The 18,800-nt window shown below is 34.9% G+C and overlaps 1 protein-coding gene across 2 annotated transcripts; it reads left to right on the forward strand.

The window, feature by feature from the left end:
• Nucleotides 1-433: 433 nt before the first annotated feature.
• On the forward strand, nt 434-18,159 carry LOC118751944 (mitochondrial basic amino acids transporter-like). Of its 2 annotated transcripts, XM_036486768.1 has the most exons (4): nt 434-1,040; nt 12,769-12,859; nt 16,745-17,206; nt 17,272-18,158. In XM_036486768.1, the coding sequence occupies exons 2-4, from the start codon at nt 12,826-12,828 to the stop codon at nt 17,901-17,903; spliced, it is 1,128 nt and encodes a 375-aa protein (XP_036342661.1). In that variant the 5' UTR covers nt 434-1,040; nt 12,769-12,825; the 3' UTR covers nt 17,904-18,158. The 2 variants fall into 2 exon arrangements, with proteins under 2 accessions (XP_036342661.1, XP_036342662.1); XM_036486769.1 differs by lacking the exon at nt 12,769-12,859 and having other exon boundaries at nt 17,272-18,159.
• Nucleotides 18,160-18,800: the final 641 nt, after the last annotated feature.

Consider the following 18,800-nt stretch of genomic DNA (forward strand, 5'->3'; position numbering starts at 1 on the left):
TACATAATATCTTATCAATTCCTTACCACAGAAAGTAAAAAAAAAACACATAACTCCAAATTGTTGATAGACATTTTTAGAAATTTCTGATTACGCACGCAGGCGTATTATACGAGTACATATGTATTAGATGCTCTTACCCACTGATAACCTCAAAATTCGAACCAAACATGTAAATAAATTATGATTGTTGCTATAATATAATATGTATCATAACTGTACGTTAATTTCTATTTTTCGCGGATTATTTCTTGTGATTTCTGATTTCTAATTATCATTTTTATTTTTGCTTACAACACGAGTATTTGTGCTCTTCACTGCTTATCAGTTAAGCGTCAAAGTGAGAGTAAGTTTTCTGAATCTATGTAATTGAATTGGGTGCGCAGCTTCAATTAGGTCTGTGGTTCTGCAGAGCTAGCGATTAGCCAGTGACTTTAAGTCGGGTTGGAATATTGCTAACAAGCGCTTATACATTTTTGATTTTTACTTCTTACTCAATTGTTTAAAAACACAATAGTAAGATGGCAAATATTTTGTTTGAGCTCGGAGCCTTAAAACGCATTTAAAGTTTAGCGTTCTCACTCTTTGTTGTTGTGATCTTGAAGAAAAATTAAACTAATCTTAGTTTTCTCCAAAACAATTTTCATACCAAATAGCGTTCAGAAAGTTTGTGTTATCAGTTTAATGCGGAATATAATCCAGTGATAATTCGACAGCGTAGTTTGTGCATTGATTTCAAAAGTCAGTAAACATTATTCAGAATCCGGCTTTTACGTAGAAAGGTTTAAATTTTGTTCACCTACTATGAAATTAATTGTTTGTGCGCACATGGAAACGGTCAAGATTGCTTCTACTGTGATAAAGTGGAAATTGTGCAAATAAAAAATATTAATAAATAAATAAATAAATAATAACAAGCTCTAAATTTCTAAAAAAAAAATCTATTACTTCTTTTTGCAAATTAATAAAACAAAAACAAACAAAAATAAAAATCCTTGTAGCTGCTTACTAAATACTGAGATCGTTGTGTAGATATAAAGGTAAAACAATATTTTTAAGTTATCTTCAGGAAATTTTACCAAAAAATTATATATAGATACATATATATTAGAGGTATACGCCGCCGAGCCACGCCGCCGCCGCCGCCGATTTTTGTCATTCCTCACGCGCCGCCGCCGAGTTACGAAAATATCGGCGCGGCGGCGGCGGCGTTCGGCGCCTAAGCAATTTTGTACAAAATTTTCATGATGACATTGAAATACATCGTTTGAAGGAACTAAATACTACTCGTTTAAAAACACAATTTTACGAAATGAAAATTACTTTTTAAAGGAGTTTTTTTTTGCATAATTTGGGCCACAAAGAGCGTAACTCAGAAAAAACATAGTAACATATTTTTCGATCGAAAGCGTTTATTGCAGTTAAATTAGGGTCGAATACTGGTAATCTAACGATTTTTTCTGCAGTAGACAACTCTTTCCAATACTACAACAACAATAAAGTTACAACACATCAAAAACTTTAACGCCAATATCTCATAAAGCCGTTTTAACCGAAGCAGCTTCGGTTCATCTAGCTCATTCCATCCAACTCCTCAATTATTAGAGATAAAACAAAGACAAGTTGATTTTCCTGAGTATTTTTTTTTTTTTGTATATTTGAAACAGACTTTAAATAAAGAGCAAACACTTTTTTTTGCTCATTTTTACATTCGTAAGTTATTTTATTCTGGGGTCCCACATACGTATACAAGTAGTAGGTGGCTGTGTGAAAATTACGTTAGCATTCCTTAATGTTGGTCAAACCCCAGGAAGGTGGTTTTGCTCCCTCGCATCGCAACGTTTTCTACAAAGGGTTTAAGTTCCCCTTTTTGGTAAAAATTAGTATTATTTTTCATTACATTCGGGTTTCCTTAGAAAAATTTGGTGCTTAATATTTTGGTGGACATTTTAACCATCTATGGGTTGCCAGATTTTGAAACGGAGAAAGGAGTACATTTATGAGATGGTGATCGAAGGGAGAGTGGACGTGGCACCTTTTCCGACCTTTTTGGAGAGGGCATGAACCGCCATTGACAAAAATGTTACTCCCGACCACCTAGGGCCCCTACGGGACCCCTTAGAAAAATTGCCAAAAGCCACAATTTTCACTTGCGACCACAGTATTTTTGCGTAGAATTCGGTTCTCAATGACCGCCCTTATAGGAAAGATTCCCCAACTAAAAAACTAAAAACTACAAAAGAATTCCCTCTTCCTGAATGTATGACCATTTTTTTTAATTTAAGCCTTATAATTAATTTAATATTTTTCTGATTTTTATACCCGAGCGTCCTGCCCCTAAGGCTATGCTTACACCTTTTCACTATCACACTTAACTTTGCTTACTAAGTAGTGTTTGCCACAATATGAATGGCAAAGTACAGTTCTTTATAGATTTTTTTAATTGGTTTTAAAATTTTAATCCTGATTTGTATTTGCCAGCATATACATGCGGCACGAACCTCTTTTTCAGGTGTATTTTTTCTTAGATTTTGTATAAAAAAAAGAAAAAAAAACCTGTATAGGGTTGGTCGAATGAATGCCCTCCTAGTCACCAGTTTCTAGCCTTTTCGATTGCTGAGTATGAGGCCTTATGTTGGACAAAAGACGGGGTATAAAGGACCCAAATGGGGGAAATTAGCCTATGGTTACAGAAGATATGTAATAAAGTAACCGACGAAGACTTGCGCTTTTCTCCCAAAGTGTTTACCGCCGGTAAACCCAAATGGGGGGTAAAATTTAAAAACAAATTAATAAAATTGAAGTAAAATCTGTGGAACATTAACAATAAACTACTTTTTCGCAAAAAAAAACTGTGCAACAGATATTATTTTACACCCTGTATATGATAAAATATTAATAGCTGGAAAAAGGAGTACAAAAGAAGTACAAAGCTAATAAAGGAGCACATTTCCAGATATTTTTTTTGGGAGTATAAGGGAGTACATTGCAATAAAAAGGAGTACGTTTACTCCTAAAAGCAGTACGTCTGGCAACCCTAACCATCTATAAGCCATTTTTTTAAACAGTGGGTCAAAAAGACCCGTTCTGGTTCGAGTTTATGGGTTAAACTTTTGGAAAAAAGTAGACCAACCTTTTTTTCAATATGTAATCCGCATAAAATCGTAAGAACTCCGTAATTTAACATAACGGTTTATAAGAATATTGCAAAAATTTATTGATAGCGACATAAATTATGCCAATAACTTAACTTTTAAAATTTTTTATTTCTTTAAATTTAAATAGTACATACGGATATGTCCTGCAGAAAAAAATTATCAATTAATAAAAAATAACCCAGTTGTAGTTAGCTTTTTTGCGGGATTTCTATAAAAATATATAACTTGTAGTTAACTACAAAAAGCTAGCTTGAAACTAGTTGACAAGTAATGCATGAGTAATGAAGGATATTGTTTTCTTTAAACGCGTTTTGACAAACGCGTTGAGGACAAGTAAAAGGAAGATCGAAATTTATTATTTTCATTTGGGACCACCTACAGCAGAATATGAAAACAAATATGAAATTTAATAAAGTAAATAAAAATAAAAAATAAAAAAAAAATTTTTTGTTTTTCCTATTGATATTTTATGTCCAAAAGTAGTTAGTTACAAGTTAGTTACATCTAATGCAGATGTAAACTACCCTTGACTATTTCGCGGCCATCGCCATGGAAATATAGTTAGCTTTCGTCAAAGAAAATATACAGATAATAAGTGAATTTTAGCTCCTTCCTAATCAACTTAAAGTTAGCTTATAGTTAGATACATTTCCTGCAGGGTGTATATGTATATATATACCTCAGACCTTCTTCTGTTCGTCCATCGTAATTTAAACTTAAAACTAGTTCAATGAATAAATTAAATAGAATTATAATCTGAATTGGCATGGTGAATGCCTAACGCTGACGAGATGACATGATAAGATTAGTAGCCTAATGGCTCTTTGGAATCTACCTCATGGGCAGTAGCGCCGGCGTTTCTTTTTGAAGTTGACCACACCGCCGCCGCAAGGCCTGTCATATGTATGTAAAATTGGCCGCTGTGGTGTAGTAGTAAGCAGTGCGCGCTTCCACTCCGCAACGCCTGGGTCCAAGTCCTGGTCAAAGCAACATCGCAAAAAAATATAGAAAAAAGGTTTTTTTCTTAACAGCGGTCGTCCCACGGCAGGCAATAGCAAACCTCCGAGTGCATTTCTGCCATGAACAACAGCTTCTCATAAAAATACAATGGCCGTTCGGAGTCGGCGTAAAATTGTAGATCCCTCCGCTTTGTGTGACAACATTAAGACGCACGCCACAAGTCGGAGGAGAAGCTCGGCCACACACTAATGTGTAAGCGCCAATCTATTATTATTATTTTATAAAAAGAACTCTTTAAATGAAATTTAAAAAAATCAAACATTTTTCTCCAAAAATTTAAACTTTTTAATCTACATATATCTTTTCAAGGGATTGTTGTTAGTATAAATTTTGAGTAAAATTAGCGTTCTTAAATTTCGAAATATCGAAGTTTCAAGCATTTCTGAAATTTACCGTTATAGAAAAGTGGGCTAATTTTTTTCAGATTTCAATCATTTTCAACGTTTTGCTTTTATGTGGCAAGCACAATAATCATACCGAGTTTGGTACAAATTGATCGAACGGATACTCATATATGGTCATAAGTGGGCTGGGTCCCGCCCATTTTCCAAAATTTTATTATAAGCGTATTTTTGCTAAAGAATTATTGCAAACATCAACTTTGAATACATTAGCTTCAGTATTTACTGATTTATCGAAGCTTTCGAATTTCTATAAATTACCGTTATATGGGATGTGGGTTTGGTTAGTGTCCGATTTATAAAATTTCCAGCCGTTTGGTATACTTTGTCAGGACCAACTGTGCCAAGTTTGATATAAATTGGTGGAGCGGTTCTCAAGATATACACATGTAAGTGGGCTTGGCTACGCCCTTTTTCCAAAAAATTTATAATATTCTCATTTTTCGCTTAAAAGTTATTGTAATGGTGCATTTACATGGTATTAATCTGTTCATAAGCCGTATGAATTATCCTATAAAAGAAGCACCAACTCTATGAAGAAATGAATGAAAGCGATATATGTTTAACAATTTTGACTTATATATTTGGCAAGTATTTTTTTGTAAACCACAATTTTTTTGTTATTTTAAGGCCTTATGGAAAATTTTAACAGAAATATTAACAAAAACCAACAAAACCAACAACCACATGATCTAGTGAATTGCAGCGGAAGAGCTGCGCTTGATTTTAGTTGGCTTAACAAGTGAAATAGTGGAAATAAGCAACAAGAATTAACAAGGCGAACTTAGCATAGTGCGTAGGCAACTGGCTGAGCCAGTGGGATCGTCGGTTCGAATCCTACTGAAAGAAGTCTGATGAGGAAATGTGGTGATTTCCGAAATAGCTATCACTTCTACCATTTTTTCAATTTATTGTTGCTTTTCCACAATAATTTTCATCAAAAAACGGTCTCAAGCTCAATAAAATTTGTTGAATGTAAACAAATAAAATAGAATTATTTTTTGCTTGCTTCGAAACTAAAAGCTTTTTTTTTTTGTTAAATGTGCTTTAAAAGGGACCTACTTCAATAAAGCCTTGTGGATTGCTATTTTTCCATATTTGTAATGCTTCCATTTAAACATCTTTCTGGAAAAACAGTTTTTTGTTCAGAATTGCTTGTTTACGAAACGTTTGGCATAAGTTTAAATCATAGCGATGCCCTTTTCTTCCGTTTCTCAATGGATTTTTTTTACTTGAAAAGGCACCAAAATATGTAAGCAATACTTCTACAAATCGTCGTTTAAAGTACAAAACCGCGCATCAAGAAAATGCAAAACCTCGTAAGTGAGCTTGCCTAAATTTTATAGGAGAGTGTAAAACTTTTCCTAATTAAAAAGGGTTCTCTCTCTTAAACTTAATTGCCTGAGGGCTTGATGCCCGAAGCTTCCTTCCGGTGACAAAATATCTTTTTTGGCACAAATTTCAGTTTCGAGGTTTTGCAGAACCACGACAAAGGACAGTTTTACGCCGACTCCGAGCGGCAATTGTATTTTTATGAGAAGCTGTTTCCATCAGAGAATACACTCGGAGGTTTACTATTACCAACAGAGGGGCAACCGCTATTAGAAAAAATGCTCCACAGCAGCCGCCACTTTACATATCGATGGCTGAGTAGAAGATCGACCTATCTCGGCAGCCAGTTCGAAAACGCCCATCTGTGTAGAGCGCATAGGAAAGCTGCTCTGAATAGCAAAAAAAAAATTTTAGTCGGATTTACTAGAGCGCGTCAGATTAAGGGCCAATTTCAAATGAATATTTAAATGGCACTTAAGTTTAATTGTGGATTGTTGTTTAAATGCCATTTTACTTTCGTTGGGTTTCGGATCAACTTTGTTTAAATATGCCCAACAATTGGCAGCACTACTGCATGTTCCTTGAAATTGCTGTTGCATTTGCTTGTTTGTTTACATTTTGTGCTGAACAGCTGATTGTTTTTTGGTGGGATTGATTAAACAACCTACCAATCAATCTTGGTTGTTTGGTACAAACACAGGGTTGCATATCTCATATTTAAATTGCCAATATTGGCCATTTAAGTGCAGATTAAATGTATGATCTGAAAATGAATAGTAGAAGTTAATCAATTATCTCTACTTGGGCCTAAGGAATGGTGGGTTAATTAAATAAATGCTGAAGTGTCGATTTCAATAATCTGACGATTTGATCGTGAGGCAAGGGATTGGGAGGGTCGCAAACTTGCAAACGTAAAACGTTACGTTACGTATATGTATATACGGTTATGGTTATGGTATGTTACCACTAATCGGGCCTTATTTCAATTGTCTACTGCGGCCCATCCAAAGGAAGTCTGATGACAAACAAAAAATTACTTCTACCTTTATGAATTGTTGTTGTTTTACCAAAAGAAATTTTCATAAAAATGGCTATAAGCTCTACACATACAAGATTTTAGAAAATTAGTCTGCCGAATAGTACTAGCAGAGGTTGCTTTGGGCAAAGATCGTTATTATCTGCATATGTCAATCAAGCACTAAGTTATTTACAGTTATAGGCTTACATATGCAGAGAGACACGTGTGAGTGAACTAGACATTTTACAATGCCAGTCACGATGCAGTCGCATGTTTATGGTATTGCACAATTGGCATACGGCTTCAGTTGTTCATATATAGCCTTTCTAGATATAAATCAAGAAAAATACGAAAAATTTGCGTAATCGGTTGATTTTAACGCATAGCTCCCATGCAAACCTAACCTCGAAAAAGCCTTAAAAACGCTAGTATTTATATTTATTAGTATATAGAAGAAGTTTTCAGGTAATTGCAGCTCAAATGGATTAGATCCTGGGCATATAAATAATTGGTGCTATATCACGACACCAAGATCGTTGACGAAAAAAAAGCCGCAGTCGAATGAATTAAATATTAAACGGTCAAAAATGTCAGTTTCTTTAAATTAAATAATTACATATGTGACCTGGTCTACGGAAAGGGAGCTTAGGTGTCAAAAAATCAATTTTCACTTTTTGGTTGATTCGGATGGAAGATGAGATGATTTTCACTTTTAACAGCTTTTTCACAGACAACTTTTTTCGCACGTAAGCTCCCTTTTCGTAGACCAGGTCACATATGTAATTATTTAATTTAAAGAAACTGACATTTTTGACCGTTTAATATTTAATTCATTCGACTGCGGCTTTTTTTTCGTCAACGATCTTGGTGTCGTGATATAGCACCAATTATTTATATGTCAAGCGTTATACAAGGTTAGCATTAATATCACCGATGACATTTAAATCTTAGGTGGATTTTTATATCAGAATCTCATTTTTGTGAAAAGTGCAGTTAGAGGGTATAATTGAATATAAGCCCTCGATATGTAATTATAAATAGTAAAAAAAGTATATTGAAAAACCCCTTAACCCTCAATAATATCAAATTGAGACCTGTATAGTATTTTTGGTTCTTTTTGGTTTCAATGCAACAACGAAAAATATTTCAAAGTAACAACGAAATCTATCATTTAGATTAGATGATTAATGAGGAAAAATATATACTCGAGAGTTTCATGTTAATGGCTTAATAGCACCATCCTGAAGGGGGATGGAATTTTGACCGCGGGAATTAAGGCCGCCTTCTTATTTGTTTGGCTGCCTATTTTCATTTTTTGATTGCGGCCTAACTTCACTTGCCAAAATGAATTATTTCCGCGCGGCCTAATTTCTTTTTTTCATCGCGGCCTAATGTCACCTGCCAAATGAATTATGCCCGCGCGGCCTAATTTTATTTTTTGATCGTTTTTGATTGGCACAATTGAATTATCCGCATAAAATCACAAATAAATTTTATTTTCCATTTGGTCGACAAATCAAACCACAAAATAAAGAAAGGTGTTATTCTTCGGCAACACAGAAAGGAGAATTCTACTTAGTGAGGGTTATAATCACTGAGCGCGGCCGATGGCCGCCTACGCAGAAAGGTGTTCTCTATATGTATATCAAATTAAAGGTAATAACTTGTACTTTCTAAATAATATAAATTTCATTAGCATTAATTGTGCATTTCTTTTGGAAAAGTTTATTTATAAAATTTTTTTTTTGGGTTTTTTTGCTTATGCCCCCGTGGCCTAGTTTCATTTTTTCATCGCGGCGTAATTTCCCTAATCAAAATGAATTATGCCCGTTCGGCCCAATTTCATTTTTGGATCGTGGTCTTAATACCCGCGCCCATAATTCACGGAGCCCGCCCTGACGACACCTTTTTTTGAGTTTAATATAGTGGCATATTAAATAACATGACATATGGGTATTTCCATACGTCTCATACTTGCCAGTCGTACGCTTCAATGAGATACAAACAATGAAACACATTTGTTTTCTTTTACGTTTTACGTACCCTTTTATAGCGCATAATTAGCTCTATATTTAGCTGAAAAACGTAAACAATCGAACCGCATGGTCCTTAAATATAAACAATTAAAGAGAGTGTCGTTACAAGACAAAAAAGCTGATTTTTGCTTTTCTTACAAAATCGCAAAACTCTGTGAATTGTGGGCTTTCCATAAAACTTGTTTTAATATGGTTTGGAGTAGAGATGGGCACGGGCCGGAATATTTGCTCTCAGCACGAACTCGTGCGGTCCTGGGCTTTCAGTAAAATTTCATAAAAGCACGAAAAGGCACGAAAAGGCCCGTTACTATTACTAAAAATTTAGATGAGCTTTTGTTTTTATGCAAAGCAAAATAGTACATATTTAAAAATCTTTTGATAAGAGAAAAGCAAAAAAAGAAATATATGGAAACCGATAGAAAATATATGATACTTAGTAGTTTTGTTTACATACATATCTGTACATAAAATACCTTCCACTTTTTCTACTTCCCAGAAAATATATTATAAAAATATAATAATAATAATAAAATTTGATGTAAAATATTGATTCGGCCCGTGCCTATCTCTGGTTTGGAGTAATTCTAGTTTTTTTTAGAGTTTTTTTTGAATTAATGCAACTGGTTTACATGTTGCTTTTACAACCCCAAGTGTGAAACGTTACGTGACGTGGCGTCACATGACATAAATTTCCATCGTTATATTTTTGTTAATATTTCTTTTAAATGAATTTTTAACGCAAATAAAACATGCATTTTAGGGCGAATAACTTCAGCGCCAATTCAGAGTAAATTTTTAGGAAATTTACGATTTATTATGTTTCAACTGCATACGCCAAATTCGAAAAAAATCGGACCATAAATACGGGTTTTCAAAATATCTCGACCTTGGCGCCACCTAGCAAGACCATTTTACGCAAAAATTTGTCTACTTACATAGCCCGTATATATTAAAAAAAAAACAGACATATGCATACAGACATATTTGTTTTAATTTTTTTATATATACGTATATATGTACATACCAGGGATGTTGCGAATATTTACCTTCGCATTCGTTATGGGAATGATTAGCATCATTTTACACATTCGCATTCGCATCAAATGATACGAATGTTTTGCAAATCTTGTAAAACCATCACAAATATAATTTTTTTCGCTCATGTTCCGTTGTACGCCGCGACGCACAGTGGGACGTCCCCATATAAGCTGCCGCCGAAAGTAGAAACCGTACTAGAAATTCGCTGAAATTTCGTATATGCGTTGTTCGGCACTTAGGAATGAAGAAATGTGGAAAATAATAAAATTCAACGCACTACCACGCCCACAGCTCTTGTGGGCGGAAATAGTAAATGTTATCCGATTTTGATAAAATTCAGGGCATATGCTGGTTTTAACGAGAAAAGCTTGAATCTCAAAGATCGTCAAAATCGGTTTACATTATCGTCCAGTAATTCTAGAAAAACAGGCGCAAATTAAAAAAAAAAATCTTTCTGATGAAATGCGGTTTGCCCTGGTCGTCTAAGCCAAAATTTTCCAACTTGGCAGATAATAAAGAATTTTTTATTACGGTGCCCACCTCCTACACAACCTTTTTGCCTCCAATTATTAAATTTTATGAATTTTGGAGAAAATGAACAGGCACATTTATTTTATTTCTAAAGGAGTTCCTATTTCTTCATTTTAAAAATGACAAAACGAAAACATTTACAATACCTGCATACTAAATTATGTGCACGATATGTATTTACACTGAAACTTTCAATTTTAACTACATTTTATACAAAAAAAGCTGAGCTGAGGCAAGCAGGACTCTTGCCATCGAAAACGGATCTCGTCCAGAGGGGCTGAATGTTGTTTGTGATTAATAGATTGGCGAGTCATTCTTTCATTTCCACTTTATATCGCATATTATTCATTTTATGTACATATCAGAGTCTTTCCTTTCAGCTCTACAATACAAATTCAATAAATTTTACAGGAGGTGGGTCTATAAAAGGAACTATTTGAGATATGACACGCATATTTAATGTTTACTTATCCAAAGCATAATTTACCTCGCTTCCTAGGTCCTTTTTAAATATCCCTTTTTAAAGTAAGCACTCAAAAAATTTTACACTCACAAAATTATGTAGAATTTCAAGGTAAACTGTTTTATACATTTCAAAAGATTTATAAAAATGTTAAGCAATGTTTGACCCCAGATATATTCAAAAACTGCTCATTAATCAGATTGGTTTTTTTTTATATATCTGTACAAGTAGAAAAAAGTAATTCAAATTACTTGCGACAAAATCAAAATTGTTTCTTACAAATTTATTTTTTCGCATTGCTACTACTTTAAGCTCGTGTCATGATTGCAAATTTTTATCAAAAATTATTTTTGGTTTGAGTTAGCTGGATATTTTGCTATGCATCTGCGTAATTACTTATTCAGAATTCGCTAATCCGTTTTAACTACTTTTGGCCGCTGTAGTCCCATAGTGCGACGTAGATATATGTATGTATATCGTCGTTTAAAGTACAAAACTCACACAAGCTCCTGGCTCAACCCTTATCCAATCGTCTTGAAGTATACTAGCCAGAAATGCGATTGCTTTATAAAAAAGAAACCCCCTATGCAACTTCAGATACGCGGTTTTGCATTTTGTTTATACGCGGTTTTGTACTTTAAACGGCGATATGTATGTACGTATGTTTTAAATACGTAACAAGTTGGCCAAATGTCTTCTTATACTGCATCCGTTTCAGTTGAACTTTTGTTTCCGAGGGGTCAATGCAATAATATAATACGAAGACATATCTACTGGCTTGTTGATTGTCTAATTCCTCAATTTCCAACGATTCTCTATTAGTGTACAAGAACTCACTCATACTTGGCAATGATCCCGAAGCCAATTTATGCCATCTTGATACGATATGTCTACTACTTCAGATATGTATTAACTGCTGTCAAGGTTCGTCGGTCTCTTAAATTCACTTGGACTTGTTGACCAATCTACTTATGTTAATAATGAAGCATTTCAATAAGATTTAGAGACATTGTCAAGAATATAATTATGCCTATACTGCCTCGACCTCCAACAGAATTCTAAGGGCAGTTGATGCAGATTCACATTAAGCGCATCGGTAGGACGTGACTTAATTGCTCCTTTAGCACCTGTATAAGCTGCTCGCTGAACGCTGTTTAGTTTTTTGGTGTAGTATTTCTTGTCCAGCGCTGGTCTCATAATGGCTGTATAAATTCAAATGCCCACTTTTGACTTAAGTCTCGAATTTCTACTGAATATCCTTTTACATTTATTATAGGGCCAAGTGATTTATAGGGTGAAAAATTATTTATTTATTATTTATAATTTTATTTTTTTATCTACCATGGAGTCCAGCAACTCCTATGAGTGCCCATTTTGGTTCATATCGTTGTCCTCTGATCGCCGTGAGGGAAGTTAATACTGATCACGTTTTCTTAATAGACTTCCTTCACCTGTATTTGTTCATATACTGGTATTATCCTCTCTTCTAATGAGACTTGCTTAAAGCAATGAAAACTTTGTTTGTCTAGTGCAGATTTTAAAAGTAAAGTATTATACACAGTCAGTTTGTTTGGGTGACTTTTTCGATTTTGTAGTATGGGGAGTCCATTTCTGCACTTATATTTTTCTTAAAACTTCCACCAGAGGCCGCAAGATTTAAAATGGTTTCTGGTAGAAGTGACCCGCCCTGATGTTCATCCATAATATTCATACATATTTGTTCCGATAGTATTAAAAAAATATCCTTTATACAACATTTACTTCTTTTCAGGCTCGTTCCGAGGGTGTACAACATATAGTTCCTGTAAACCGAACACAGATAGCGAGAATGGCTTTTGATTTTGTTGCGGGTTGTCTTGGTGGTGAGTTGAAAAAGCAAATAAAAAGATAGACTTCACAACGAGACTACGATAGACCCATAATGCAAGGCTCACTACGCTCTGATTGACCCCTGAGTTGTAGCTAGAGAAGTATTTAGAACGTTCCAACAGCAGAGCCCGTGAACGAGAAGAAACCAAGCGAGCGGAGTATACATAATTTCTTTCAGTGGGGCTTGCCGCTATTTCAGCTTTTATGATTAGAAAAAGATGTCGAAAACTCCGAACTGGTTGATTGGGGACCTTAAATTACCAGGGCTCTTTTATTATTTATTCGTTAGGTTACTCAATGGTTATCTAATCGGTATTATTTGCCCGCGTACTCATATGTAGCGGCAAGCTTCCTTCTCTTCCTTTAACGACTTTAACATTGTCCTCCGAGTAGAAATACTTAGATGTCGTTTTATATACCAAACTGAGCTGGAAGGCAAGCATCGAGATAGACTACACAGCTTATTACACATGCAAAAAGATATTCCTACGGTGCACAGTGGGGCAAAAAATGTTGCTGTGAACAAATGGATTTCGAGAGCTCAAATATGAACCGAGTTCAAATTTCTTTTTTTTTTTTTTTAATAAGAGATAATTAAATTTCGCGTCAATCTATCCGTGCCGCTTTTTTTAGAAAAGCTCTAGTTTTTTATTTATTTATGTTGAAAAATGAAAGAAACAAAATTTTTACGTTTGAATGCTTCCACTTTTTTGGAAAATACTTGAAATTAATTTCAAATGCCTGCAATTATTTAAAAAAAATTCTCACATTGGAATGTGTATGTCATGCGAGAAATTCAGTTTGTACGGGAGGAGCCACGTCCCCTTTTTCAATAACTCCAATTTTTTCCCATGAGTTTGGCGTTGATATTATATATCTCTGTACTAAGTTGCAGCACTCTACGATGAATACTTCAAGAGATATGTTGTGTGACAACTTCAGTTTGTATGGGAGGTGCCACGCCCCCTTGATATATCGAAATTGCTTTTCATCTATTATCATCCTTGGACAGTCCGGAGTCAATGTCCAAAATTTCAAAGATATCGGTACAGCTGATCTCGAGATTTACGAACAGAAAAAAACCAAAGAAACGGCTTTGAAAAGTAATACATTTTGTAATTAAATGTATCCTATAGGAAAATATTTATGAATATTTTTTTTAAAGTAATTTCAAATATTTTCCAAAAAAGTGGAAGCATTCAAACGTAAAAATTTTGTTTCTTTCATTTTTCAACATAAATAAATAAAAAACTAGAGCTTTTAAAAAAAAATCGCCACGGATAAATCGACGATAAATTTAATTATCGCTTATTTAAAAAAAAAAGTTACATGAAATTGGTTCATATTTGTGCTCTCAAAATTCATTTGTCTACAGCAATCTTTTTTGCCCCACTGTTCGGAGCGTTAGGAAGTTGACCAGCACTAGAAAAACAATACAATGTCAATCAGACTATGTCTATACTACCTAGATGGATTTCAGGAAAAACTTTCTGCTAAAGTTTATTTCTAGACGTGATTGGAGTAAAGGCAGGATAATCGAGGAGAATTCCACTGAAATCTATACTCACCGGTATCAATGTTCAAAATAGTCAGAGATCACAAATGCACATTAAGCTGGACGGTGGAGTCAAGAGCTGTATCTTTCTGTATCTGGATTCCAGGCCGTAGGAACATATACGGAAATGAGTGAACTGACGAATTGGTTAAGGCCGGTGCACCTCTTGATGAAGCAGAAACAAAAAACTGCCCAGTCGAACTAATCAAAAGGCAACTGCACTTGCAATTTTTACGTTGACTGATACGCGTTGGATCAACGCGGATATTTGGCCGCATTATGACAAGAAATAATAACGAGGAAAGATATTGTTAGGTTAACAACAGCCACGATAACGGGCAGCGTTGCCAGGTTGACGTTTTTAACGTCATTTGGACGTTTTTTGTACCCTGTTGACGTTTGGATGTTTTTTATGTAAAAAATTACGTTTTTTAACCTCTCAGTAATTTTTCTTTGTTACTAAATCTTTTAAGTAGAACTGATTTTGAATTATTTTCTTAATAAATCTTTACAATCTTTGTGTTTTGCTGCAGCTGCTTCCTCCAAAGGTTTTTTTTTGGATCCGAGGACTAAGGATCCTTTGTTTAAATGCTGGTTGTGTAAACACTTGAGGTTACGAGGCTTGCTGTAATGATGGAATTGCACCATAAAAGCCAAATCAGGTAGAGCCGATCCATTGCAGCAGGCACGCTCACAAAAGCATCAAAAAGCTGTGCAGCATAAAACGTCAGAAAAAAGTAGGCGACTTTTTTAAGACTTTATTGAAAATGTACTGAACGCAAAAAAGACTGAAATATTAGGTCCATTCAATAACTTTTCCAGTAAGTACATGCAGCGAGAACGTAAAAGAAAAATAGACAGTAAAATTGAGAGCAAGAGAAAATTTTCAGAAAAAGTTATTGAACGCAAAACTAGTAAAAACTTGCAACTTAAGCCATTTTGACACTTTCTGACGGTTAAGTTTTGGCGCGCAATTTTCTTTTTAATTGGGAATAGTTCATAAGTCATAAAAGTAAAAATATATACAATAGTTTTAAATTTTTTATCCATATTTTCATTTCACTAATTATGTTTCATCAAATCATCCTCTTAAACAGTTTGTTTACATTTGAGTTTGAAACGTAACCTTACTTTTGGACTTCTGCAAATTCCTGCTAGTAAAATTTTTACTTGCAAGAATTTGCAGCTCTCTCGGGTTGTTACGCTCTCGAATTCGCTCCCTCTTGCAAATAGTTTGGGTAATTGAATGCATTTTCAGTAAAAACTTGCAAGTACTAGTAACAATTCGTAAGAATTTTTTGATATTGAATGGACCTATTGCTATGCTCCTTCTTAGCAGAATGTAATTTAGCATTTTCGACAACCGATCCCCTACCCAAATTTCTACAAGAAAAAAAAAATAGTAAAAAACAACGCGATTATTTAGCCCCTTTAAACTTACACATTGTTGCCCTGAAATTTAATGGGCTAAAAAACCCGAATAGAAAGTTAAAAATCTAGCTGAAAATTTGCAGATTGTTTATAATTTTTGCACAATTTTTGCGGATTTATATTTTGTTTGTTAATTACCTTGGCTTTTATGGAAAAATAATAAACATTAAATAAACGAAAGAGAAACAGCCAAAATCGATCAAAATGTTGATGACTTAATCAGCTGATCACAAGTGTATGTATAAAATGATTTTTATATTAACGATCTCAAACCAGTTTACAATGAGTTTTAAATGTGCTCTGTCGAAATGATATTTTAATATGCCTTACGTACATATCGAGCCCTAACCGCCAAAATAACGTAAGCGACATTTTTTTTTTCAAAATTTTCTTTTTGATGCAGAAATGTATCTAGATGCTCTAGGAATTAACACAATAAAAGTTTAAATAAGAACACTTTTTTGTACATTCATTTGAAAAAGACGTTTTTGGGTAGGAAATTACGATTTTTTAGACCAAGAGGGACGTTTTCTCATGCTGAAGACCTGGCAACACTGATAACGGGCATTGGCCATTGCCGAACATGCGGCCGTACAACCCCCGGTGCCGTAGCGGCAAGCTAGAGGAAAGTAAGGAAACGATGCTCTCAGCAATAACTGGGTCCTGGGCATGACCAACCAAAGACTTTGGAGCTATGGACTCCACTAGGGACTAGACGATTCTTAATGACTTAACTTTCATTTCATCTACGGTTGATTTCTTAAGTTTAGGCAATCATCTACACAGGTCTTCTTCGTATTTATTAGGGAAGCTGACAGTATCTTAATAATTAACGGATTATTTATCTTCAATAAAGCTCTAATAAATAATATTCTTCTTTCAACTTTTTTAGGATGTGCAGGCGTTTTAGTCGGTCATCCATTCGACACAGTTAAGGTTCACTTACAAATGCAAGATGTTAAAAATCCGGTATACCGGGGTACATTCCACTGCATATCAACTTTAATTCGAACCGATGGTGTGGGCAGTTTATATCGAGGCATGTCCAGCCCACTGATGGGCATTAGTGTTGTAAATGCCATTGTCTTCGGTGTTTATGGCAATGTACAACGTCAAATGCCGGAGCATAATACATTACATTCACATTTACTAGCCGGTGCGGTCTCTGGCTTTGCACAAAGTATCGCCTGTTCGCCAATGGAATTAGCTAAGACGCGTATGCAACTTCAACATCTGAATCCGAAAGCACCTCAATTTCAAAGTCCATTCAAATGTATAAGGCATATAATAGCTACAGACGGGTTTAAGGGAGCATTTCGTGGATTGGGTATGACAGCGCTGAGGGATGTACCAGGTATGTACATAAATTTTCTATTCACAAATATAAAAAAATACATTTTCACCACAATTTCTTCACAGGTTTCTCCGCATACTTCGTCAGCTATGAGTGGTTAATGTCGTTGAGAGAAAAGCCAAACGTGGCGCATGCTCTTATTGCCGGCGGCTTGGCCGGAATTGCCTCCTGGCTCGTGTGCTACCCCATAGATGTGATCAAAACTTTATTGCAGGCAGACGGAATGCATTCAGCGCCAGTGTATAAGGGGGCCTGGAACTGCGCGGTAAAGAATTATCAAAAGGATGGTTTACGCTTCTTTTTCCGCGGATTCACATCGACCATAATAAGAGCATTCCCAGCGAACGCAGCCTGCTTCTATGTGGTTGCGTGGATTTTGGGTTTGGCAAAGCATACCAGCTTGAATGTGGAATTACAAACAGCAGATCCATTGGCCATCGCAAGTGTGCATATAGCTGTGGATATGCCACTCTCCTATCTGCATAAGTACGAAAGAGAGCGGCAGGAAGTACGCGAGAAACGTTCGACTATGGTGAGAATATTGCAGACATTGGGTGCATTCAATGAAGCTGTTTGTCAATCTGATATTGAAGAGCTGGCATCCGAATTCTATCCCGAAAATGATAATGATTTTAAATATTATGTGTTCGAGGATGAACGTTTGACAGTGAAAGAACATTTTGATGATAAGGATTAATGTTATATGGTTCGTAATACTTAGCTGACTAAATGTATGTATGTACGAGTGATATGTATGGATGTATGTTTAAAGAACACACTTGGACATACATAACTGTGCATATACAAATACTTAGTGCTAAAGCATAAAATCGTCGTCTGTAGGTAGGAACTATGTAAATTAATAAATTTGTTTTAAAATAATATTTTAAGTTTTTATAAAAGAAGGCATTTATGTATATACTTTGGAAGATTTTAGTGAAAAAAGGGGAAATAAATAAAATAAAATAAATTATTTTAAACTCCAAATCAATACCTTAATAACTTAAACTTTCATTTCGAAAATAATTGTAAAACAAATTTTTTTTTTTCGAGTCTTCCTCGATAACGAATGGGAAAATGGATAGTATTCGATTCGAGAACTGGGCTAGGCCATTCTCCAGCAAAACTGAACCTTCGGTATCCAATGCATTTTCCCTTCGTTGTGAATTCGAAATCCAGCCCATTATCGAATTAAAATTTTAATGAGAGAGATGGTCATATAATGCTCTTTGAGGATGAACTGGATTTCATGTTCTCTCTTTTTTTCCAAGCCATCTCGGATGTATTTCCAATATACGTTGGAAAAGTAAAGGTCTAATTATGCATATTTCGCATAACTTCGCACAGCTAATTGTATCAGTGCAATAAAAATGTAACTTAAGAAAATGTGAAGCGAAATGTAAACTCACAAGATCGCTAAGTTTTTAAAAGTTCTGCTAATTTCTGGCTAATGGAATACATACAAAGTACATAGGAAATTACAGTTTGAAGTTTATGCCAGGGACGTGAACCGGATGAAAAATTTGGTCGGTTCGGTTCAGCGGTTCGAACCGTTTTTGCACTTTTGGATTGGTTCGTCAAATACTTTTTTACA

The sequence above is a fragment of the Rhagoletis pomonella genome, unplaced genomic scaffold, assembly GCF_013731165.1.
Source record: "Rhagoletis pomonella isolate Grant_MI unplaced genomic scaffold, Rhpom_1.0 Rhpom_scaffold_01101, whole genome shotgun sequence".
In the NCBI taxonomy this organism is placed as follows: Eukaryota; Metazoa; Arthropoda; class Insecta; order Diptera; family Tephritidae; genus Rhagoletis; species Rhagoletis pomonella.